Source organism: Sturnira hondurensis, unplaced genomic scaffold, assembly GCF_014824575.4.
Source record: "Sturnira hondurensis isolate 20B ecotype Veracruz unplaced genomic scaffold, ASM1482457v3 Scaffold0004136, whole genome shotgun sequence".
In the NCBI taxonomy this organism is placed as follows: Eukaryota; Metazoa; Chordata; class Mammalia; order Chiroptera; family Phyllostomidae; genus Sturnira; species Sturnira hondurensis.
Genome location: NW_028076767.1, coordinates 37,021,640 through 37,048,988, shown reverse-complemented (window position 1 = coordinate 37,048,988; position 27,349 = coordinate 37,021,640). Strand labels below are relative to the sequence as shown.

At 38.0% G+C, this 27,349-nt stretch overlaps 1 protein-coding gene and 1 pseudogene across 5 annotated transcripts in view; both read right to left on the bottom strand.

Moving 5' to 3' along the window:
- The window catches only part of ZNF385B (zinc finger protein 385B), a 364,110-nt gene that overhangs the window by 51,256 nt on the left and 285,505 nt on the right, over positions 1–27,349 (bottom strand). For all 5 annotated transcript variants that reach the window (XM_037044357.1, XM_037044353.1, XM_037044354.1 and 2 more), the window contains one exon: positions 24,619–24,761. In XM_037044357.1, the coding sequence (XP_036900252.1) occupies positions 24,619–24,761 (143 nt within the window). The remainder of the gene's footprint in view (positions 1–24,618; positions 24,762–27,349) is intronic.
- Positions 6,397–6,565, bottom strand: LOC118986086 (uncharacterized; annotated as a pseudogene).

The following is a 27,349-nucleotide window of genomic DNA, read 5'->3' as shown; positions in this document are numbered from 1 at the left end:
ATGCAACCCTAGTTTAAATATTGACCAAGTAAAGTTTTTTGACTTATAACTCGTGACTTTCCTCCCTTTGGTTTGCATATACCATGCATGTTCAGTATAGTGATTAAAGTACTCAACCACAGAAAAAGTATGGCTCAAAGCCATGAAAATACTTGGGAAAAGAAAAAACACCCTTTGCAAGGCCTATAATAAGAGAAACAGCAGTGATTCTCTTGTGTGCGCCAGATAATAATCTCCAGCATTAACAAGGGACAACTGGCAGTTCAAAAACAATGTGGATGGTGAACAAAGCATTAACTGACGAACAGATGGAACCTGAACTGACACCATCGTCCAGGAAATCTCCTGAGGTTGGAGCTTAGGACTAGGTCAGTTGATGTTTGGTAGAGAGGAAAAATAAAGACTACCCCTGGTCAGGAGTATAAATCAACAAAGTACAAAATTAGCATTTAGAAAAACTTAAATACATTAGAAAGAAGGATGGATTAAAAAATTATTGAACTGTAAAGTGGCCTATTTTTTGCTACAGCTTAAGAAAAATGACAGATGACTCACTATAAAAAACAGTTTTGTGGTTTAGGACACTTCAAAATTTCAGAGAGAGGAGTTTTCTAACCATAGAACAATTCTATAACCTGCTTGTAGGGGCGGTTGTACAAATCTATACATGTTTTAAAAGTTATAGAGCTATACAAACTCCCCCAAAGTCCATTTTATCTATAATAACTTAAAAAGTAAAAGAAAAAAACTGTTAAGAGTACTATGTTTAACTACCAAGTGTAAAATAAACCTGGAGATTTACTTTGTCCAAGGCAATAATTGATTACATTAAATTTTATTTAATGAGAATAAAAAAATAAAAACAAGCCTCCATGGCAAAAGAAATCTCAAAATGTAAGAAAAACCCTATCCACTTTCTTAGTTTCCTCACAAGCGCATACACTTACATCTCATTCATTCATTTGTAAAATAAGAAACTATACTTTCTGATTGTTACTGAAAAAGGAAAATCAGTTTGGACAGGAAATAAAATAGCCTACTATGTTGGCAGGATGAAGAAACTACACTGCTCTACAAAGTTAAAAAAGAAGAGCATTTAATTGAGATATTCTATTTTCTGTTTTCTATGTCCCCTTCAATTTTTTGAAATTAGCTGCCTACATGGTTTAAAAAGTAACTCCTGATATAAATTTATTCTACTTCAATCTCATGTTCACGCATCAGCCTAAAGAGTTCCGTTTACGTGCCCGGCACTGACAGCTCTGTCGTGAAAGGAGGCTGAGCACTCCAACTACAGAGGCGGACGAGTCCCCAGCCAGCTGCTCCCTGAACAGCGCACTAAGGTGGTTCCTTCAAGAAACTCTAACCAGAATGGGCTTCTCCACATCATATTCGTAATCCTACTTGTACCCCAAATCAACTAAGTAAACGCAGCCTTTTACCTCATCCCTAGTCACCCGCCCTATAAGAATTTCATCCTCCACGTTTCTCAATTAGATTTTTTTCTATTTTCCACTTAATTCTCCTTTTTCTTATGGGTAGTATTTCTGGAAACCACCCCCTTGTTTTTCCTTGCCTAAATCTCTTTTATCTTTCTCTGTTCCTCCTCACAGAATTCTATAATTATGTTTCTTTTTTAAAAGTATTTATTTATTTATTTTTAGAGAGAGGGAAAAGGAGGGAGAGGGGGAGAGAAATGTTGACGTGTGGTTGCCTGTTATGTGCACCCCCACACCGGGGACTTGGCCTACAACCCAAGTACGTGCTCTGACTGGGAATTGAACCAGTGACTCTTTAATTCGCAGGCTGGCACTCAATCCACTGAACTGCACCAGCCAGGGCTATAATTTTATTTCTTATCCATCCTTTGGGGAACGTGATTTAGTTGGCAGAAGTGGTACAAAAAAGAAATGTTCCACTTGCTGAATCCTCTGATACCTTGAACCTGACTGTCGAGGTTATGTGTGTTTTCTATTTGATGCCATAATTACAAATACATGAGTTATTTCATTGGAATCCAGGCTCGGCAAGGACATAGACAATGTTTTTAGATCTCTCTCTCTCTCTCTCTTTTTAAAGTATATACTGGTAAAAACCTGAATATTTTCCTTATTCTTACAATACTCTAAATGTTAGATTAAAATAATTATGATGTAAACTTACATTAACTCATATTTTTTGCTTCATTAAAACAATGTCAGTTCTCTATAATCATAATGAGATATGTATAACTAAATCAATGGTAATTATTTTATTCAGTCATCAATTTTCAGGATGAATAAAATATTCAAGATAAATTAAAAGTCTCATAAATCTTAAAATGTGATAAATGGTGATATATGCAAGTGATTCAATTTAGTATAGTCAAACTATATATAATGATAATTTCATATATAGAACACTTGGAAAAATCTTTTCAGGTTTTGCGATTATAAAAAAATTCTTATTTTTAAAAATTTACTTGACATTTCATACATATTTGATTATTAAAAATGAATGTTTTAAAACATCTTTATTAAGATGTTTACATCACTTTTAGATGAACAAATTCCTTCTTAAATACTCAGATTAGATTAGCTCATGCTAGCTCACACTGCACACCAAAGCTGTCTGTGGACTGAAAAGACTGAGATTCATTGGTAAATAATGCTGAAAATGCTTTTGTTTTAAAGGACAAAAACCCTACCATGAAGCTCTAGCCACTAATATTCCTTACCTGACAAAATTTATTGGTCCCAAATAAGCCTCTTCTTTTCTAAAAAAGTAAAAGTTAGAAATAGTATTCTGAAATTTTGAGGCTAGCAAGCACATTTATGTCAACGTTTCACAAATCTATTTTCTTTGCTAATTTCTGATGAAAAGCCTTAAATGCTTACTAACTAAAGAGCTGTAAGAGTTAACACTTGCCATTTTGTCTAGTGAAAATTATGTAAAAATGCAAAGCAAACCTATTAGTGCAATTAACTGGTAGGTAATAAAAATGAAAAGTGGATTGTGGCTATTATCCAGAATCAAGGAGATAATTGGAGGCTATGTCTGGAAAAATGAACTATTATATTATAGTGCTTGTAAAGAAAATTGATAAAGCTGCATTTATTATGCCATCTATATATTTCAAATATCAACATACAAATAAACTGGTACCTCTAGGTACTGAATCATATCACCATGATTGTGGAATCATTGTGTGAATTTTTTAAAAGATCATTACTTTCACGGAGGGTACCAAAAAGTAATTTGTATCTGCGTAGTGTAAGCAATCATATAAAAATACACAGCTCCCAATAAAACCCAGCCACAGGGAAAAGTCACACAAGGCAGCATTCACTAAAGGCAGGAAGAACAATATGGGGGGGGGGGATCTACAGGAGGCGCTTTACAATCAAAGGACGTAACACTGGATGAGATTCAGGTTCTAGGTAATTCTGCTGGCTGAAACTTTAGGAACAGAGGGAGTTACAAGCTTTTCAACTATCCCAGTGCTTTTCAAGAGCCCTGAAGTTTGAGTTGTATTCTTCTAACAGGCTTATGATCTCACTAGCCATCAAGTGGGGCTGGGTAGGCATGTAAATTAAATTCCATCAATTAAAAGGCAAAAAGGAATGCTCAAGAATGACACAAGGCTTTCTTCTATGTGCTTAAATGGCTAGATATACATACCAGTCCTAAAACTGGAGAGATTTCATTTTAAATTTTGCCATCTACTGTGATTTTAACCAGTGTTCTAAAAATCATTTGGTAAGCACCTATTGGTACAATATTGTAGGCAATACTAACTTTTCTACTAAACAAATGTACACCAGGTTTTTGACTTTTAAAATGTAAAAATTAGTCATTCAACAAACAATTCTGGAGGCCTAAGGTATTTCAGATGCTTTCCCAGACTAGGTGAGTTAGGATGAGTCCAACCCAAGAAAGGACCTAATTGCAAAAGTTGAATAGTGAAAAAGATAGTATAAATTCTATTTAATTGGAAGGTGGGAAAAGCAGTGACCACTAAGAAAAAAAAAAGAAAAAGAAAGAGAGCATGAGAGGGCACATAAAGGCCTTTCTCCTCTGCCCCACCCCTACTTTGGACTTTTCCCTCCTTTCTGATTTTCTCAACTTTAAGCAACCAGGATCCTTCCTTTAATGGTGACAGAAATGCATTATCCTCCCAGGGGCATTTGCCCATTAATTCCTTTTCCAGCTGTGCAGTAACAACAATACACATTGTAATAACAGCAGCTTAGATTTACAGGGCTCTTACCATGTACCAGAAACTACAGGAAGGGATATCTTGTGTAGTCCCCACCCTCACAAGGAAAACGCCATTATTTTCCTCCTTTTGCAAGTGAGGAATCTGCGGCCTTGAGAGGTTTAGTAACTTGTCACCCCTAAGGTGACAAGGGGGTGACAAGTTACTTCAATCCTTAGGTTTGAAGCTGGGATTCAAACTCAGGCAGGAGCCTCTCCTCACTGTGTTCCCTAATGGAATATGGAGCAGGGATGATGGGGATCATGTGTAGTGCTCCTACAGGGTGTGAGACAAAGGGATGGCTGTCCTAGAATTTTTGGAGCCTGGAACGTAGGTGCCTAGTCAAACGACATATAAGGCCTACTTGGTGCTTGAATAAAGGTTTCCTGGAAAAGCGTCTTGGTTTTTCTCTTCGTGACCCATCCTTGCCCTTCTTAGGACGAGGCCATTTCTTCTGGTGCGACTCTGGGAAAGCCGTACATGAAACTGGGGCCGTGCTGTCCTCCCCTCCACCTGTAGCTGTTGCGTTTGCAGGCACCCAAACGCACAGACATCGCTGGGAATGCTTGGAGATCACGCACAGCAGGTGGCCATTGTATTTTGCACCCGTCCTGGTTTTAGTGCAAAGAGGGGCTCTGTTATTAAACCATTGTGATTTAGGGCTTCCTGGAAGTTTGGCAAAGCATCAGGTTTTTAACCGAGATGGCACCAAGTTACAGTAGTACAAAAAGAATGACAATTTTCACCCCGTCCTCTTTCAATATTGATTTATGGAAAAGAATATGGCAATAGGGTCTCATTAGAGCTTCAAATATCCATGAGGTGACACATTTAAAAGTGATAGCTACATCGATGAAGAGCAGTATCTCTCTGAAGTTACTTCGAAAAAGGCTTCTCCTTTTCTATTTAAGTGCCTTGACCACATGTTTTTATGTTACTGTTTTACTTTTCTCAAATCCTCGATAACTTCCATAGAAACAAAACAGACACAACAATCACAAAGACAATGTTTTCACCTCAAAGATCAAGAAATACAAACAATTACATATTGTTGGCTGCATTAGCTCAGCCATACAACCTTGCACTGTTTTGGATTTCCAATCAGAAGGCTCAGCAAAAAACCCCCCCAGGGAATGTCACACTGGGGCTGCATGCTGCCGGGAGACCTGCACTTCTGTCTCTGAGACGTGTGAAAGCTGTGACCTGCCACACTAACACTGCTCCTTGTACCCAGAGCACCACCATTGTCACTGAAAGGAAGACAAATGGCATGCCACTTTCTCCACACATTGCTGGTTCAACCAAGAACCAGAGGTTTGGAAAGATGCTTCCCCCACACATCCCCAGCTCATTGCTAAAACCACCCAGGGCCTGTGCCTTACAAACAGAATCCAATGTGCCTCCATTCTCCTTAGATACCATTACTTCCCCAGAAAGTTAACCAGGCATTCAGAACTTGCATAAAGGCTAAACTAACACAACACAACACAATACATAGTTAGGAAAATAATAGTTCATGGTATATCAAAGTATTAGACCTAATAAAGCTACCACTGTTACTATGGGTTGGCCAAAAAGTTTGTAGAGTTTTTTTTCCTGTAAAATAAAAGACACATTTTCATCTTTACAAATAACGTTACTCATTTTGATGGACTGAGTATGTTGTTTATCTCCCGCATGGCACAATATTGATTGTTCTCAGTTACTGTATTTGCCATGTATAATGCACAGCCCTGTTTTTGGCCCAAACTTTCAGGCAAGAAAAATCTTTCATTTTAATTCAACTTTATTTATATATACTTTTTTTGTATTACAAAGGAATTTTGGCATTTATTCTTCAACATATTATGATACAAGAAATTTAATGTAACAAATAACTACAAAACAAAAGAATAGATACAAAGTATTCTAGGCACTACCCCACTATAATGCACATCCTTGTTTTTCCCTCAGAAATTTGGGCAAAAAAGTGTGAATTATACACAGCCAAATATGGTAATGTCTCTCTATTTGATCGCTATCAACTTCAGGTGGTCTACAGAACCCTGGAGCATCATCCAGTGAGAAATCTCCAGCAGAAAACCTCACAAACCCTTTTGACACATTTGCTCAGTCACAGCACCTTCTTCAAACACTGCACAATCTTATTTTGCATTTCAGTTGTTTTATCTCTCTGGAAATAGTAAAGCATAATATGCTGAAAATGTTGTGCATTTTCTTCCACCTTCAATATTAAATGTCTGCACATTCACCAATTTTGGTAAGTTTTTATTTTTAAACTGATAACAGATACTATACTTGATCTTAGCCAAAAGGCTGAGAAGCGATGATAAGTTTTTATTTTTAAATGCAACCTGATATGACAGCTGCCACAATATAATCTAACAAAATTGTTTCAAATGAAGTTAAAGACAACTAAGTGCTACTAGAGCCACCTTATGGACGAAACCAAATGAACTTTGTGGCCAATCCAATTACTACTACTACTACTACTTCTACTACTTCTTTACAAAAATGTAGGCTTTTAAGGATTTTGAGTCTGGCTGACAGTTAACAGTATCTGATTACTGCAGAAATTCAGTGAGATTCTGGGATCCTTTTCTACAGCCTCCCTAGTGGTGGTTACTATTTCCTGTAGAAAACGTAAGTGGAAGTTGACCCAGAAATTCAGAGCAGCTAATCAGAAGAGCTCACCGCTGAGAATTTCCTGCCCTTGCTCCCCTTTTCCGTGTGAGTGATCTAGAAAGCTTGATCCCTTTCCCTCAAAGTCCACACAGCTCTGGGGTTCATCAAACAAGAGTTGCACACCCCATTCACACGAGGTGACTAGTGTAAGGAACAAACACTCTGGGATCTGTGATGAAGATCTGTTTTGGGAGGAAAATTAAACTGCATTTTCAGTAGGGTTTTTACAAATTTTATTGGACTTTCCTTTTCTTTTTTTTTAAGAATAAAAAGATACACAGGATGCTACAAGATTTGTGTTTCTGCCATAACATAATGTCCTCTTTCTAGACCATGCTGATAGTAAAAGAAGGAACCTTTTTAGAGGTTAAGTGTTTCATATCGACTCAGACAATTCTGTCCTTGGGAATTTTTGTTCCTTTCCAACACATCACACGTTTATAAATGACTTGCAGTTTGTACGAAAACTGTATTTTCTTGAAGGTTCATTCATTTAACAAAAGTTTTAAGTGGCTGTCATGTACTCTTTTAGGAGCTGGACATACAGTGAGAACAGCCTTCAAAATACAATATTCTAGCTGGTGAGATGTGTATCTAAAGCAATACGGTATTTCCAATGTTTTTAGTAGCATGAAAAGAATTAGTATAATGGGAATGGAACACTATTTTATTGTGGATAATTCCTAGAAACATTTTGGTTGTCTCGATACAACTGTGGTTCAGGTGCTTTTACATGTAAAACCATACTAAATATGTAAAAATAAGAACACTATTCTATAAATTAGGAGAGTTGGTACAGAATTCAAATCATACGACCTGTAACCACTGTAAAGGGCATGGTCTGTGAGCTCTTTGAAGAGGATCTTTCTTCAATGACCAAGTCCCAAGACAATAATCAGATCTCAGACCTGCCACCGTCATCATGTCCCCGAGGAGAAGGGGAAACCAAGGTGCCCTGTGTGTTGGAAGTTCGCTAAGTGCCAGAAGCATCTGACCTGGGGATCCTTGCACTGGGTTTCTGTGCAGTGTCATTGGCCCAGAACTCAGGGACTAGCAAAACGATCATGAGTTACTTCTATTGTTTTTAAAATAAGTACATATTTTTGCCTGAGATCTAAGTTTCTTGTGATGATATTACAAGAAAACAATTTTTTTCCATTTGTAACACTTTTAGGATTTTAAAGAATTAGCAAATGGTAAAAGCAAAAAAAGCTAAAAGCAAATGAATGGGTGGTTTTACATCTCCCTTTCTTTGGTGGAAAACCAGTTTAATACTTTTGACAGAGAATTTTTAAATTGTTCTGAGTAAAAGGAATACTTTTTAAGCCTTTCTTCAGACAGTAGTTATTTCATAAACGAGAGATGCCGTAAGAGTAGACCTGTGTATCTTACTGAAGCCGAATGTCTAACTCCGACAGTAGATCCTTGTTTGTAATAAATATGGTCAGTAAAAATGTAAAATGTTTCATTTTCCGGGCTGGCTCCGCGGCCCTGGTGGTTTTCCATGCTGCCAGGGATCAAGGGTGAAGCAGCAAAGCTGTAGCTGTGCCGCTGGGTAATTTAAAAAGCCACATCAAAGAGCATTTCAGAAAGTTCAGTTTCACAAATAAGACTTTCAGCTTCAGTCAGCAACGGTTATGAGACTCAACTGAAGGCCCCCTCATCCCTCACTGCACAGCATGCACAGACCCAGCAGTGTTTTGGGTGTTGACGTTGCTAGTCAAACATTCGATGTGTAAACTAAAGAACTCAAATTCAATTGCATATGCACTCATATTCAGGTTTAAAATGCATTTTGAAAGGTCTAATCCGTTAATGCGATGTATTAAGGGAGATCAGAACACCCTCAACCCAACTGCAACTGTTCCTTTCCATGGAGGTGGAAAGCATTCTGGTAACGAGCTGAAGGATGTCTCGGAAGGAAACGCAGCGCTTTTCTTCGTTTCCATTCCCCAACAAGCAAATACTTACATGTGACTAGAAACCATTAGGGGAGGGAGTTATTTTTCCACTAGCACACACAAAAAGGTCTTGATCAGATATCCACTTTTTCAAGATTTGGTGTTCTTATAACTAAAATAATTTGGGGCCAATGAATGTATAAAGATCTGAAGCTCTATAACATCTGTCAAAGACAAGGTAGCAAAAATCCACAGAAGATTGTAAGATGCCCTTTTGAAGCCCTATGGGAAAAGTTACAAAAAATTTTAAGGAAAATGATAAACTACCAGAATCTTTGTAGGGAATTAATAAGATGTTAGGTCTATTGTGAATTTGAACAGTACAGATGAAGAAATTAAATGATGCCAAATACTATTAATATTTTTTTGTCTGTGGAAAAGTTACTATTCTCAAAATATTTATAGTTTGTATTTCTCAACATGTCCATACCTCCAAAAACCAAACATCTCAAGGTATGCATAGTTGGTAATAAACTATATTACCCCCAGAAAAACACCAACAAAGAAACCTAATTAGAGGACACAACTCAGTGATGGGAACAGGAACTGGATTCACCAAGAGAATCCAAGATAAATGAGCCAGGTGTTTCCTATGTTATTTAGTACTGTGTCTCCTCAGGGGAAATATAACAAAAATTAAATCATCTTACTGGACTGAAGATTATTTTTTAAATAGATGTGAGTAAATACTAAACAAGATATTCATCTGAGAGCAGGTCATGAGAATTGGTTACTCTACAGCACATTGGAAGAGGACATCCATCCTGGTTTGCAAGGAAGGGCCAATGAATGTCTGAAACAGAACATAGTCAGCTAGTTCTTGGCCTTCCCTGTTGTTAATTTTTTCAAATAGTGAACTTGAAAACAACCCCCCAAACTATCTCCGAGATTACATTTCCATCACATAAAATTCACTGCCAAAAATACGTCTGAAAAATATTTTAAAAAATTTTTGCCCTGGCTGGCACGGCTCAGTTGGTGGTTGTCATCCTGTGAACTGGAAGGTCACAGGTTGGATTCCTGCTCAGGGCATGTGCCTGGGCTGTGGGCTCTGGGCTCTGCCCCGCTGGGGTGCTTGCAGAAGGCAGAAGGCAACCAATCAGTGTTTTTCTCCTTCTCCTTCTCCCTCCTTCCCCTTTCTCTAAAATAAAGTTAAAAATTAAAAAAATATATACCCTCTAGAAAAATTAAAAATAGAATTTTTTATTCTTTAGGAGAAAAAACATGGCATACAAGTAACCAAATTATTTGCTGATATTTATAAATGCAGTTTTAAAAGTTATTGATGCTAGGACTCCAAGTAAGTAAGGATATGCTTCCCTGTTTTCTGGTAAACAGGCTAAAAAATGTTACACAGGTTTTCTAAGGAGCTAGGGAAGTAATGAGCTTTCTTGATTTAAAAATCAATACTTCCTGAAGAACCAAATGCATTAACTGACATTCTTTCAAAACCATTATGTCAAAGCTAAGTTTGAAAGGCTGTTCAGCGAACAATCAGATACATCCTGATGCTGAGGCAAAACAGGTCCATGACACAAATTAAAAGGTGTGAGATGAAAAGAAAACCCAGGCAGGAGGAAGTCCAAAATCGGAGACCTGGGCCTGTTGGGATGTGCTCCTCATTCTACAAGGCAAAGTGGAAATGAAGTGATTTTTCTCCCCAAAGGGAGGACGATGCGTTTTTGACTCCCGCACTAAGGAGAAACCCGGCAGCTGAGGTCTGACAAGACTCCACGCAAGGCAAGGAGTCTGTAGTGCTTCAGTCTTATGCATCTCGGGCTGTTACTTCCAATGCCAGTCTCACCATCACGCAGTGGTAAAATGTCCGAGATCAGCTACATTTTCAGACGTCTTTAAAATTTGTTTTAGTTTGAGTCCCCACACCTTCCCCCTACCCTACCCCGAAACAGGAGCCTACCTAAAAACTCAGTGCAATAAAACACTGGAAACAGTTCTGGTTAACGCAGGCCAGACCCCTGACCCACCGGCATGACTTTAGTTCAACTTCCTCACTTGAAAATGAGAACAGAGGTGGAGAACAGAAGTGGAGAATTTTAACAACTTGTCTGAAACTCTTCAGCTAAGATCAGAACCCAGATCTGCTGCCATGGTTGCCTGATTTGCAAATAAAAATCATTTTTAGTATAAATACATGACAAGCATTGCATAGGATATTCTTATGCTATGACTTGCTATTTACCTGTAATTCAACTTTACCTGGGCATCTTGCATTCTATCTGAGCATCCTCTCGGGTTCACATCTAGGGATACCATGGCTGTACCCACAGAGTTTCTACTAGTTCTCTTTCTTCTTGCAACAGGCTCACCCGTCACACTTAATGTTTTAGGACTTTAATTAGAAAAGTGGTACAGGTGGTTTTGTGAACAGGTGAGAGTGAAAATATTTTATGTCATTCATTCATCTCACTATTGCCCTTTTGTATGAATGAGTATGTGTGAACAGCCCATTTAACTGTCCTCAGCAAAAACAATATTTTTGGTTCACCTCTACATTTATATTATGCAAAATATACCATTCTTGTAAAGTAAAATACAGACTTTTAATAGAGCGCCTTCCTCTGCTCTCTGCAGTGATAGCTGCTTTATTGAATAAGGCTCTGTTAATGATACATGTTAACATTTAGCATTTATCCCTTTGATATACAATCATTTTTTAAAGATTTTATTTATTTATCTTCAGAGGGGAACGGAAGGAGAGAAGGAGAGAAATATCAATGTATGGTTGCCTCTTTTGAGTCCCCTCCTGGGAAGTGGCCTGCAACCCACACATGTGCCCTGACTGGGAATCAAACTGGGATCGTGTGGTTCACAGGCCCGCGCTCAATCCACTGAGCTACACCAGCCAGAGCCTTACATACAATCATTTTTATGTGATCGCAGGGAGACTATAGTTCAAACCCAAAGTAGTTTAAACAGAACTGTCTCCCTTTTCTTATGAGTTTGTAGGTACATGTAGTCACTTCTCAGTAAAATTTCTTTACCCACAAAATTTATCCAGAAAGTCCTCCCTGCATCTATATGTTCTGAATACAGCAACACATATAATATAAAAATGAATGCACCAGTGGAATAATAAGTGAAAGTGTGCTTATATTTTGGCCATGAATATGGCATCAAGATTTCCTAATCAAGCGATGGAGAAGGCTGCAGGTTGTGCTCTGTGCTCTTCATTAGTTTTGTACCACATTTCAAAGATTTTCCATAACTATCTTTTTTTTCTCTAATGATCTGGGCACTATTGCCGTTGACTTGTTAAATGCTGTACCAGGCAATTCTCTTCTTCCCTTTCAATGTAAATTTGAGTAACCGTGGGAAATTTCAACCTGGCATGTTTTAATGATACACGTTTCTTCAGAACATATGAAAGGAAGCACAGCGTAGGTTGTCATGAAACACACAATGATGTCATAATATTGATGGGAGTTTGTGATAGTTTTAACGCTGTGAAGCACTGGCATTTACAACCCACTTGTTCATTAAGAAGATTTGCAGAAACATTTCTGAATTATGCAGTTGTTTCTGAAATTCAGCCTGGCGCTTCAAAGTCTTCACAGCACCCACTTGAAATTTTTATTCACCCCCTTCTTTCCTAACCTCTAACACAGTTACTAAAACGGGAGGAATACCTTTATCTAACTATGTGAGAAGTTATGTCATCTGAGTTTTAAAGACTTAATATAATTAGTCATGAATCACCACATTCCTGCCCCACCAACATTACAATAACAATTGTTGGCCATTATCAAACCAGGTCAGTGGGACTGGCCTCCCGAAGCTGGGGTTAAGAGCTGGCCTCTGGAAATCAATCATGCCCTCGGCAGAGAAGAATATTTCAGTGATAGGAAGGCTGCAATGGAGACTATAATCTTTTGTGATTACCCTCGAGGCTGAAGCGAACGCTAAAAGGAGTCTATGAATCGCTGATAACTTCCTGTGATGACCAATTTCCAGGAAATTCTGATATTACTCGTGGCTCCGTAACAAAATGATGGTTCCTGACAACTCTCCATCTGGGTGTCACAATGCTTCTTCAGAAGCTAGGCACCTTTTAAATGGGCCAGGCCTACGGAGGCAGCCGTCCTCTGTCTCTGAAGACAATGGAGGGTCTGATTGCACCAGGAGTGATGAGCTGTGTGCTGTGGGCTGCCTTTCTGCAAAGTCCTTTTGTGAAGGAACTGATTTAAAATATATCTGTTTTAAACCTCTTCCCTCCCCCATCACACACTCACAGAAGGCTGAAGATTGATACATTTCTCAGCTGTTCCTAATAGCTAAGGAGCTATATCTTGGCTTGTATAATATTTTTAAAGTTTTATTTAAGCTGATACTTGTATTCTGAAAAAAAGTAGTTCACATAACATATGTGCATGCCCTTAAGATCTCTATATGATACTTTGGAATAGAATATAAAACTGCTAATTTGTTTGAGTCAGCATCAAATTTACAGTTCAATGTCACTGCTCAGGGCACAGGCTAAGTGGGTGCTTCTCAAATGATTGGCAATTTCAATGCAGACAAATAAGCTGGGAGAGGAATGGTACAGATCTGTAACAGTCAAAAGGCGAAAACATTTTTACAGTAAATTTCTATTACCACTGACGGAAGGATAATTCAGTAGGTTGACTACCATGACTGAGTTTAAAATATTTTTTAAATCGCCACCTGAATTAATGTCAATTTGATTAATTCATAATTTGAGAATAACAGTTCTACGCTTGGAAGTCAACAGTATTTGATAACTATAACAGAAAACATTGTTATGTCTTAGGACTCACTGACAATATGTCATGGGGCACAGCTTTCATGTGCAAAATACCTTTCTATATTGTTATTAAAGTCTAAGTATCATTGAAAGTAAACAAGGAAAACTGTAGTCCAACCAGTAAGTTTGTGGGTATTCCTGACCCTCAGCCCTGCTCCAAGTTCAGCTGTAGCCCCTCCTCACTGATTTCTGGCGGTCAGGTGGTTCTGATCTTTAAGCACACCCTCCTATTATCTCATTCGGCTATCATGAATTGAGCACCTGCTTAGTACTAGGTATGGCTACATTAAACTGAGTGTCAATTCCTTAAATTCAAGAACCAGGTCTTGGCCATATGTATATCCTTGGCATCCACCTTAATCAGGATTGCTCTAATGCACACAGCTAGCCCCAGTGATAAACATAACTCAGTTTATTTAAGGTGACTGGGTAGAAAGAAGAGATCAAAGCAACAGAAATATTTGTAAGAGTCTTAATATCATTTGTAAGGAATGACTTTGCTGTTGTAAGGGTGCTTTCATAAACCTTCTCATTTGATATTCAGGGGTATTTTAAATTATTACAAATAAGTGATGATGTGTTGTATAGGTATGATTTTGCCCAGACTGTCACTAAATTCCAAAAATTTTTCTAAATATTCAGTCACAGCCTCAATTTTCCATGAACATAATAAACTCAAATTTTCGTGATGTAATAGTATAGATTAGAAAGGTATTATCTCCTCCAGCTTTAAAATAGGAAAGTGGAGTAAGTGGTTTACTGAAGATCAAAGAAAGTGAGTCTACCTATTGGTCTTTTGATTCCTACTTAAGTGCTCATTCCCTTTGCAATGAAGTTGGTGGCTCTACCCACTTCCCCGCTCCACTCTGGCTCCTGCTTCCACAGGTGGCCTGAGGCAGAGTTGAGGTGAGGTGGGACTATTAGAAGCTTACTCTGGAACAAGTCATGCAGTGTTACTTCTCTGAGAGATGCTGCTCCAAGTGGCTTTTGGGAGGAGGTGGGATATAACTAATGAATGAATGAAAGACTAAATAAATGAATGTCACGAACTCCTGTAGAAGGTAAGGACTTCAAAAGTTTAAACGGAAATATATGCCATGTGATAGTGGCTCTCAGGAATCATTTTAGCATCTGATATCTTCAGCCCATTTTGGGAAATACAGATCGTGTGGGTTTGATTATATTATGATGACAATGAACCATTTTAGATATTATGGAAGCTTGGTGTCTACATGAAAAAAACCCATAAATCAGACCCAGATACATGTTTCTAATGGTTGAAGACTTTCTGTGCACCTCTAATTATTTGGAAAGCACAAGCTGGTAAAGAGACCGGACATGGGCGCAGCCATACCTCTCAGATCTCGGCTCTAGAATCGGTTCGCAACAGGGGAAAATGCGTGTAAGCCTGACAAGAAAAATCGATCTTCTAAGTAGAACATACTGCAAATGAGAGTATTTCAACCTGACTTTAGGAGCCACAGGGATTTATCAGAGGGAAAATATGTCCCCCATGGGTAACCGATGAGTAATGCACATATTTACACTTAGTATATGGTAGGGTGGAGACCAGCTCTTGCTTGTCTAATATTCAGCTTTTTCTTTTTCAGTGGCAAAGCTGTCTAGTGGAAGAAATAAGAAGATTGGATTACACTCTTCAATCTTCTGATCTGCAAAAAGAGGGTTCAACAATGACACATGTAGCCTATTTCATATGTGGATGCATAAAAAACTAATTTAGAATGTCTTTAAAATGTTCTAAAGACCCCTGATACTGGAATTCCATAAAAATCAGATATTGTTCATATAATTTATGTTTTTTTTCCTGTTCTTTCAAGCATCAGGACATAAAAAGGAGGGCAAGAGAATCTAAACTGACAGCTACATCTGTGAAAAAAGTATTTTTCCAAGATTCCAACTGAGCACTGCAAAGATGTTGAAACTTCAGATTACTAAATAGCCCTCCAATTCATCTTCAGTATCCTCAGTGGCAACTAGAAAAGTAAAGGGACTAAAACACTCCAAAACATGTGGGAATTTTCCCTCTCCAAATTTGAGACTTAATTCTGAATACATGAATCTAGAGGAAGGGAGTAAAAAATGGTTTGTACTATGGGATTTGTTTGCAAGATTCTGATAAAAGTATCTCAGGAAACCACCATCGATTAGTTTGCAGAGCAACCAATTTAGTAATGCTTTATCTGGGCTGGAAGAAATATTTTGTACAATAATATTTTGCTACTTTTTATATTTCTTAAGTTCTATTACATTACCACAGGCACATAAAAGCTTGTTCACTGAGGGAAGTTAAGAACAAGATTGTTGTTGACTTTGTTTTCTTTTAATTAATTGACGATTTGTTAAAGAAGAAAACCTGCTCTAACCTGTGTGGCTCAGTTGTTAGGAGCATCATCTAGTAAGTAAAGGGATGGGGGTTTGAGTCCTGGTCAGGCCATAGGCCTCGGCTGCAGGGTCAGTCCTTGGTCCAGGCACCCATGGTCCCTGGTCCAGGCATGTATGAGGTAACCAATCAATGCTTCTCTCTTGTATTGATGTTTCTCTCTCCTGTCCCCTCTCCCTTCCTCTCTTTCTCTCAAAGCAATGAAGAAAAACATTTTCTGGTGGGGGTGGGGGGAGAAGGGAGAGCCTGACATAGACACTTTTTCCAAGTTGACTCTACTCTTGAAAAATGCTGACCTGGGATAGCACCAAAATTGAAGACCTGTCTTGCCAGAACATCTGATGTACCCTCCAAGTACACATAATCCTTGAAACTCTAGCACTGAAGATGAAGCTCCAAAGCCATGTGAGGTTGAGACTAGGATAATGAAAGAGATACGCAAGAGGATATAGTGTGGTGGGACTATAGGTATCTCTTTTCTCAGGCTCCTGAAACCTGTGTTCAACTACCCCATGAGGGCCCATCAAAGTCTTTATCTGATGTTTCTTGACAGCTTTAATCAACTGTGAGAAGACTCCTCTATTATGTTATGGTGAATTGCACAAGAGAAGGAAGTGCTCTCTATCAGACAGTGAGCAGCCTCTCTCTCATTTGCTATACACCCTCCTGGGCACAATGACTGGCACATGCGCACTTTCATAAGTGGCTGTGAATGCATGCCTTCTTCCCGGTGGCCTGAATGAATAATTTAATTCAGGAGAGAAAACATCTATGAGCAGACATCATATAAACATACATGCATACATACACACAAAACATAAAAATAATACATGCATTTCCTAAAAGGGTTTCAAGAGTCAGCAGAGAAAAGAAAGATTTGAACACAAAGTTTTTAGCTGATAAATCTTGAGACTTTTGAATAAGGCAAGGGTCATGAGTTAAATTTTAAAAGGACATGTTTGTGGTTTAAAAGGGAGGGGAAGACAATCAACAGTACAGATACGGTATTTTTTCCTTCTAGTGGCCATATTTACATCATTTTTTACTCCATCATATTTAATAGGGATATAAACATGTCTAGGCAGGAATCTGTGCTTAAGTTTGTATACATATTCTTCATTAGTTTTGTACCACATTTCAAAGATATTCCATAACTATCTTTTTTCTCTAATGTTAGTTTCTCTAACTATCACTGTTGACTTGTTAAATGCTGTAACAGGTAATTCTTTTTTTCCCTTTCAATGTAAATTTGAATAACCATGGAAAATTTCAACCTGGCATGTTTTAATGCTACATGTTTCTTCAGAACATATAAAAGAACATATATGTTCTTTTATATGCTAAAAGAACATACTTTAAGCATATCATATGAGTAAAAGTTCAACTATATTTTCTTTCTATCTGACTGGGGTGCACATATCATTCCAAGCAGCTGGACACACTAGTGTCTTAGGAAATACAGAATATAAACTTTTAACAGCAGAGAAGCATTACTAGAGTAAAAAAGAAGACTCAACAGTAATCATTCACATTTGGGTTGCATTAACAGAGGTAAAGCATTTTACTTAAATCAAAATAAAATTCAAATAAAAGAAAAATCTTTCATTTCAGTATTTAAATAAGGACTTTATTAAGCAGATAAAGGTATGAGGCAGGTAAAAACGTTAAATGTTCTAGCTTCCTTCAGGTTTCCCTACAAGAATTCTTCATGAGAAGCAGGGCATGAATCAACAGCAAAGTATGATTTTTGACTGCCATTTTTGTATTTTAGACCTCCCGGATACATATACTATTCATTCTATTACAAGAAAGAAAAAAAATAAAAAATTCATTGACATTGCCAAACAATGAATGACCCAGAATTTCAAAGAATCTAAAATGATAAAATAAATGGTAAACATATAAATCATTTCACAGCTTGCCATGAATAATTCAAAGAATCATATAGCAATATGAAACTGTAATTTAGAAATAATATTTCTGTTCCACATATTTGTTCACGTGTTAGGAAAAAAATCATTTCAAGGTAGGCAGTAAAAGCAAGATTATTTTTCACAAAAATAAGATTGTTGAGCTTGTTGAGCCTCTTGCAATAAAGCAACAGTGACCTCCATTGTCCTTGTGCTTTCCTGGAGCAACTGCAGAAACATGACAGAACTGACAAAGACAATTGAAATAAACAGGCATGGAAAACACCTTCCAATCCACAGGGAAACTGACAGGTGACTTGTGGTCTCAAGGCAGCTCTTGATTATAACAATAGCTCTGGAGAGTCCAACAAATACATCTGTACATGTACCCAATATATGTGGCAGTTAAAAAGAAAGTTGACCTACTTATCATCACATGCAATAAATACCAGGTCTTTCCAGAAAAAGTCCAGCCACTGTTAATGAGAATAGTTTTCACAACATTGATGTAATCTGGCAGCCAAGGAGAATGGACTGGAATGCACATGAGTGAATAATGACGATTTTACTATACTAGTCAGTGGGGGTGGTAGACACCGATGAGTGAGCATGTATGTGTACTGTGTGGCTGTCATATTCAAAATGACTGAGCAAGTACAGCAATAGAACTGCATCATATTTTGTGCTAAGCTTGAACATTCCTCCGTGGAAACTATTCAGATGACTCAGAAGTCTGAAGCTATGGGCAACTGATGATTGGCAACTTCATCATGACAACACAGCTGCTTACCCATCACATCTCATGCAGAGTTTTTTGTCGAAACCTCAAATCACCCAGGTGACTCAGCCCCTGTACAGCCCAGATTTGGTGCCCTGCAACCTCTGGCTTTTCCAAAAACTGAAATCACCTTTGAAAGAGAAGTGATTTCAGACCATCAATGAGATCCAGAAAAATACGATGGAGCAGCTGATGGTGATTAGGAGAATTGTGCGAAGTCCCAAGGTGCCTACTTTGAAGGGGACTGAGGTGTCATTGTCCTATGTACAAGGTTTCTTGTATCTTGTATCTTCTTCAATAAATGTCTCTATTTTTTCACATGACATGGCTGGATACCTTCTGGACAAACCTATATATATATACACATTGGGTATGTGACTTAGCCTGGACTGCCATAACAAAACACCACAGATTGAGTGGCTTAAACAACAGAAGTCTGTTTTATCATAGTTCTGGAGGCTGGAAGTTGAAGATCATGGTTCCAGCATGGTCATGTTCTGGTGAGAACACTCTTGTTGGCTTGCAAATGGATGCCTTCCCGTAATGTTCTTAATGGTGGGATAAAGGAAAGCTCTCTGGGATCTCTTCTTAGAAGGACACTAATCCCTTTATGAGGGTCCCAACTTTACGACCCCATCTAATCTCAATGACCTCTCTAAGTACCTTTACTTGGGTGTTAGGGCTCCAATACATGAATTTGGAGAGGAGGATACAGACATTCAGTCGATTACAGCATGTATGGATACTTGTCTTCTACTATACTGTTTTACTATATTAAATTGATACTATCCATTGCTGCAAGTCTACAATTTATTTCAATTCTAAAGAAGTGGAGAGAATCACAGGGGAAAAGGTGAAGGTCTCACAGGAACAAGTATAAAGGACACATGGACAATAATTAAGGTGGGGGGTGGAAATGGGAGGGAGGTGGGGAGCACTGGGGGGGTGGGCAGGGCTGGGAATATAAGACAGAAAACTGTACTTGAACTATAATTAAATTGAAAAAAAGAAGAAGTATCTTTTAAGGAGAATTTAACAGCAAGTATTATCCCGATTGTTAAACACCAAGTATTATCCTAGTTGAACAGAGATAAAAACTGCACCCACATAAAGGAGATGGTGGATCCTAATTCTAATAGGAGAAAAAAGTACATACATATTTTGGAAGCTACCAAAACATTATGTACAATAATGAGAAGATGACCATGGAACAGCTGGCACTTAAAGTAAAGTAAATAACAAAATAATGAAAATAGCTGTACTGCCAGCATACAAAAAATTCATTCTTCTTGAACTCTTTAATAGTTCCGTAACTATTTTCATTTTGTCCATATTTCTTAAGTTTTATTACCTTGCCCTTTCTTGTCTATTTATTCTATTTCTTACAAGTTTCTTGGGCCCTAGGGTATTTATTTTATTTTCTTTCCCAAACCCAGAACTCTGTAGTACATATATGATGTTTTCCATAAAATTCAGTAACTAATTACTGTGTGTTCTAACTGAATGCTCCTAAAACTGGGTTTAGGACATGAATTTAATAGATACTTGCAAAAAGTTTCCACACCATCCATACAGAGAAAGCCAGTACTATCTATCGCTGGGGATAACTTTGTAACTAATTATTGCCTTTAGACTAAAGAAAAATGACAGTTATTAGAAAAATAAAAATAAAAGTAAACACCTGGACCTACCACCTTGTAGTTAGAAGTGCAGAAACACTGGTGTTCCTTTGCTGGATGGGGAAGTGAACATTCAAATCAGGGAACTGGGGCCCTTTCCTCTGTCCTTTTTTTCCCTTCTTCCCTTCCTTTCTTGTTTTGAAAAAAGTGTTATTAAACTCCTGTGCCAACACCAAATAGACAAAGATAAATGAGACAGTGTCCTGTTCTGCCAGTCTGGTGAGGAAGATAATCAGGTAACTGGTCTATGGTGGAACAGTGACAGCAATGGAGGTAACCTGGTTTTACTTGGGGAAATACAGAGTGTGGACACTTAGTTCAGGCATGAAGAGTCACAGAGGACTACCCGTGAGGGAGGTAATGTCTAAGTGGAGATCTGGACAACAAATAATTGAAGGTGCAGTGGCAGAGATGGAAGAGAGCATTAGTGGGTAGCCAGGCTGATAAGCCAATAGGCTTTAGATATAAAGGTCAAGATCTTTAAAAGTTTATGCTCTTGCCCTGGCTGGTGTAGCTCAGTGAATTGAGTGCGGGCCTGCGAAGCACAGGATCGCGGTTCGATTTCCAGTCAGGGCACATGCCTGGGTTGCAGGCCAGTTCCCAGCAGGGGCCAGTTCCCAGCAGGGGACACATGAGAAGCAACCATACATTGATATTTCTCTCCCTTTCTCCTTCTCTTCCCTTCTAAAGATAAATAAATAAAATATTTTTTAAAAAGTTTATGCTCTTGTTTGCACTGTCTTTTACCTATAAGTGGTTCAAAGCAGCCCCTTTGTAAAGCAGAACTGTTGAGGTGAAGAGTTAACATCATCATTCTCCAGACATGCATCCCTGACACACAGCCCATCGCAAATTACCAGTGATCCAAACTCCATCTTCCATAGCACAGCTCTTCCTAACTCTTCTTGGTCATCGTCTCAAATCACTTGCTTACTCTTCACATATAAACACTGAGAGAGATTATGTCGGTTGTGGATCATAAGGCCAGACAGCCACAGAATGAATGCTCTGAGGCACATCTTTTCATTGTGCACAATTTAGTGTTACCTATTCTGCTTTGGACTGTGATGGAGACCCACTTGATCCTTGCTATATTTCTGATGTGACATTTTAGTACTTCACTATAACAACAAGAGGAACCCATATATGTATGTACATATGTATATACACACACACATATATAACCATTACTATAAAATATGTATTTTAAATCCATACAAAGAAAATAGCAAAATTAAAATTCTAAGGCTTTTAGCTATCTTCACAAAGTACACACTGTTTTCACTCTACTAATAATAACTGAGCTAGAGTATTTCTTATAATTGCTAATAGTATCCTTAATGAAAAATAAAGTGATTAAAACAGCACTCACTTTGGCTTTCAAAGAACAAGCGGATTACTGAATAGAATATATTTTTAAAATTTGCTAACAAAAAATTATAACTCTCTTTAAAATACATTCTGCTTCACAAATATTATTTGTAGAAAGGTCCATGTTATGCATTCAAAAAATCCTTTCCTCTTTTTATTTATTGATTCTGCTGAAAACTGTCTACCATGTTTCCAGGAAAAAAGCAGGAAAGATTTCTGATTGAGTTTTGTTCACAGTGAATGAGTGAGAAGCGACATGGACCAAAAGAGCTGATGACACAGAAGAGCCAGAAGACAAGTTTCAGAGTTAGAAGGTTCTAATTCAAGTCTTATTTCTTCCTTTACTAACTGTCTTTCCTCCTCTAGACAATAGAAATCATAGTTACGGTCTACTCAGGTGTTTTAAAGTCTAAGAGCTTTGAAGGATATAAAACATCACAAATATATAATAATCTAGCATAAATATTATTAGTGATGTAAAAATGGTTTACTATGAAAATGTTGACAATGATTTTTATTAAATTACCTTAGGAAATATATGGGGTCAAGTTCAACAGGAGAATGCAAAAGGCTATATGACAAAGGTTAGAGTAATTAAAACTGTAGTTCAGTGAAAAAATCAGAAGAAACTCTCCAGTGATCTTAGAAATTCATAAAGATGATAAGGATCCCACTTGCAATGACTTAATTTTAACACACTATCAAAAAGGCTATATGTATAATAAATGCCTTTATTATATAATGTAGTTCTTTGCTATATTCTTCACCTTAACCAAAAACTCTTTTCATTTGAAAACTACAAGTTTATTTTCTTTTAAGAAAAAAAAAGAACTTCAATTAGGAGAATTATTCTTTGCACATTTTCAAATGTATCATAAGGTTAATTGCTATGAATAAGACAGAAATAAACAAAAAGGCAAGTTATTACATCTCTAAGCCCTACACAATGTTGTGAGCCATTATGAAACTATTTTTATTTTATAAACCCCTTTATGAAAATATTCTTTCCCTTTTTGTTTTATAGCCCTTAAGAACACAGAGGCACACGTAAGGCACTTTGATCACAGAAAAAAGTGACTTAGAGAATTAATTGTGTCAATCTGATCACGACTGTAAACAGACATCTTGGTTGTGTTCCTTTTGGATATATACACAATACACTTTAGGAGGGGGCTGGAGGGATGCCTGCCAATTGTGAAGGAGCACTTGGCCGGGGCAGGCGATGGAGAATCCCACAGTTTGCTCTTTGAATGTTAAGGTTTCCTCTGAATCTCTGAAACAAGTATTTATGTATGACTTGTGTTAAAAAACAAAGACCCAGAGATGAGCCACAGCGGAAGCCTTCCGTGCCCACCCACATGGGCAGCGCTGCTTCCTGGAGGCAACTGGGCACCGGCAGTAGCTGCGAATGCCATCTTCCAAAGGCACATTAGTCAGAACACAAACACTGACTATGTGCTCTTGGCAAGTATGCATTGATGACTTCTTCCAGGGATGTTCGGGATGTATCACCTGTGTTTCAGTTTGACAGAGGCGACGGCAGGCGTGCCTGGGTTTACATTTCCTGAATGGCATGATGTTAGGTATAGTCATGTCTCAGGGAGTAATGTGACCTGGGCAGGTGGGAGTTATCCTACTGAGCTGTTCCCTTGAGAGAAGTGATGCTCACCTTTTAATGCCTTTTAAAAAAGTACTGTCTGACTTGTCTCTTTGAAAGACCCAAAGAAAAAAAAACATTCAAATGTTTACTCAGTAAGTCAAGGCCAGTGCTCTTTAGAAAGTTGGCTGATCCCCCAACTGCTAATTACCTTACCAATGCTAAGCCACAGCAGAAGGCCTGTCAGCAGATTTTATTTACAGCCTTGAGAAAGAATTCTCTTGCTGTTTTTACTTCATATAAAAGATAAATTTGCAAAAGAAAACATTTGGCAGTGCTTCAGATGTTCACTGTCTGGTGGTGTTGATAATGCCGTTCTTTTTCCTGACCATGGCGGCTTCTAGAATGCTGTGCCTTTAGGTCGACCATCACCCCGCAACCGACTGTATTAGCTAAACAGACACAATTCATGCAATCAGCTGAATTGTTTTAACCTCTTCTCTCACTGTAAGTTTTGAATTTGGCTATGAACTGATTTTACGCCGAATTCTGTTGCTGAAACAAGTCAAGCTCTCTGTAGCTAACCTATGTCTTTTTACTCAGATTAAAGGTCTGCTGACCTGAATTAAGAATGTAGCCAATGCTAGTAATTCTCTAATATTTATCATATATTTTAATGGGGATGTCAAACTATCATCTAGACAACTAATGTATAGATTTAAATGAAGTTTTTGGTTTTTTTACTATTAGACTCACATTCATATAATCCATAATAGCCTCCAAGTAAAAATTCTGTTTGTGTAAGTGTGCTTATCTAAAACATCTCCTAAATAAAAATGTACCCAGGGGGATAAAGCATATAATTTTTTTCTTGGTAGTAGGAGGGAACAATCAATGTGGCTTTTATCTCTACATTTTGTCCTTGACCATGTGAACTGCATCCCAGAAAAGATAGGGGTTCTCAAGCCACTGAAAAGTCTATCAAAATTGTTCAAAGCAACAAGTAAAAAGTCACCTGTGGAAACACTTGTAAAATAAATACGCTAGCTATCGTCTGGACCAACTCTCATAGGTGACACAGTATCTTCCATAACATGGCTGAGCAGTGAAAGCGGGACATGGTCTAAAATTACACTTTAGAAACGGGCTGCACCAACTGCCTGTTCACAAAAGAAAATGAGAAGGACACAAATAACATAAAAATGCATTTACTCACTGTGTTAAAGTTTGGAAAGAGTCCAACAGCAGAACTACTGTCCACTGGAAAAGACATAAAGGGTTTGATGTCCAGTGAAGGCTGCATCATCAGGGTAGGTGTGCGCACAAGAGCAGGAAGGGTGGTAGTGTGGCATGTACTGCCTGCAAAAAACAAAGAAAAAAAAATTCGGTCTCTTGCTCACATCCATCTCCTTCCCCAACCTATGGTGCAAAAACAAGACTGCTGAGCTGCAACCTGCAAGCCAGAAAGTACTCTGGAAGTAAGCAAATAGCACAGGAGGAGAAAATACAGTCACAAAGGGTCTTCTTGCTCATTGCTTAAGACAGTGACGCGAAATGCTTCCTCATGGCCAGGGCAGAGGCGACTCAGTCTCTGCTGAGATACAGAGTGCACTGATCTGCTGGCAGGTGGTGCAGAATGAGGGGTCATCCTGCTGTCTAACCATTGTCTCTGACTAGGTAGGAGAAGCGGGAAGGAGCCTTTTGAAGTCAGATGCTCTTTACTTTTCGGTCACTAGATGGCTAGTAGGCATGTTTTATGCAAATCATAGATAAATGTAGGATTTTTACAAGGGGATATACAACAATCAGCCAATGAGTGCACTAGTAGGTGGAGCAACAAATTCCTGTCTCTCTCTCTGACTCTTCCGTCCTATCTCTCTCCAAAATCAGTAATTTTTTTAATTACAAAAACAAACAAAGCTATCTGTTACTTTGTGGGAAATAGAGAGTTTAGACAGACTGTGAATCTTAAAGGAGCTATTATGACCTGGGTCGGTACAGGGTACTGGGGTACAGGGAGGAGCTGGGACAGGAACTCAAATTTTTATATTCAACTTTTATTCCTAATAAGACCTATTATTCTAGCAACCATCCCTTTTAACAATTATAATAGCTGTCATCTCTTTAGATGTGTGGCTTAACCCATGTGTGGGAGATTGAAGGTGCTCCTCCCCAGTCGCAAGCCTTCTCCTTTAGCCTGTGGCCTCCACACATGGCAGATAAGTAACTGCTGTTGCAGGTGGCGCTCTGGGAGACGGGCTCTGGCATGGCTTCAAAAAAACAACAGCTTTATTGAGATATAATTCACATACCAGATAATTCAAGCCCTCATAGTAGAATTTTCAGTGGTTTTTAGCATATTCACAGAATTGTGCAACCATCACCGCAATTTTAGAGCATTTTCACAATCCCTGAAAGGAACTCCATGCCCATGGGCAGTCATTCTCCATTTCCTCCTACCATCCCTGGTTCCTGGCAGCCACTGATCACCTGCTTTCTGTCTCTATAGATTTGTCTCTTCTGGTCATGTGATTTAAATGACACCATACAATATGAGGTCTTTTGTGACTGTCTTCTTTCCCTTGGCGTAATGTTTTCCAAGTTCATTCACGTTGTCACATGTACCAGATCTTAATTCCTTTTTGAGGCTGACTGATATTCCAGTGCAGATGTATCACTTTTTGCTTACTCATTCATCCATTAATGGGCATTTGTATTGTTTCCACTTTTTGGCTTTTGTTACTAATGCTAGTATGAATATTTTTTCTAAGTTTTTGTCTGCATATGTTTTTAGCTCTTGGGTATATATCTAAGAGTGGAATTGGTGATTTTTAGGTCATATGGTTTAACTTTTTGAGAACTTCCAGACTGTTTTCCAAAACCACAGAACTGTTTTGCATCACCACCAGCAGTGTATGAGCGTTCTGCGTTCTCCTGGCATGCCTATAGGACCATGCTGTTCATATGCTTATAGCCCCTTCTTATTTCAGAAGTAAACAGTATGGGAAAATATTCACAACTATTAAAATATCCACCAGTGTTCTTATATAGTGTCCCAGAATAATTAAAATTACGATTTCAGCGATTTTCCTTAATGGACTGCATCAAATTTCAAATCATTCCAGAACATTATTGGCAATGCTGTTTAATAGACACCATTTACCGATCATACCTCATTTACATTGATCCTAAAAACAGAAAGAAAAAAAAAGAAAGGCATCTGAAGCATTTATCTGTAATGATAAGACTTCAGGCCAGTCCCCTCCATCAGAAAATACAGAGTAGAATCAGCAAAAAGAGAAGCAGTCAAAAGTATGTATCAAACAGTAGTGGCTGTTTTTCTGATGTCAAAGTAAGTACTTACAGCATTCACATACGCATCTTCTATTTAATTATACCTATTCTTCTAATTAGGTAACATCACATTCATCGCTAACTTCAGAGCTTGTAGATCCAAGGTGATGTATTATATCAATATGTCAAACGTTGCAGAGGCACTTATTTAAAAATTTATGTTAAAAGCTTTGCTGTAAAATCTTAGCTAATTTGAAAAACCAACTTATTATACTAGAGCAATCCCTTTTACAATTTACAATTAGTATAATTGTTAAAAGTCTAAAGTATGAACATTTTACGGAATTATTCTATTTAAAGCTGCCTCATGAACAAATGCATAATTATTTTGCCAAGTCTCCCAAAGAAAAGAAAATTCCAAGCCCACAATGGCAGCTCTGATAACAACTATGTAATACACGATCCTCCAGGGCCTGGCAAGAGTCACTCTGTACTAACCAAAATCAAATAGAATGAAACATGGAACCGGACAAACAGATTGCTCCATCAACAAAGGTCAGAACGCACAATGGTCCCCCTTACCCAATCAAATCTCTATGCTAATAAAGACAAGGCTAGAGAGCTACTAACTGCCACCACTCATTAGCATAAAA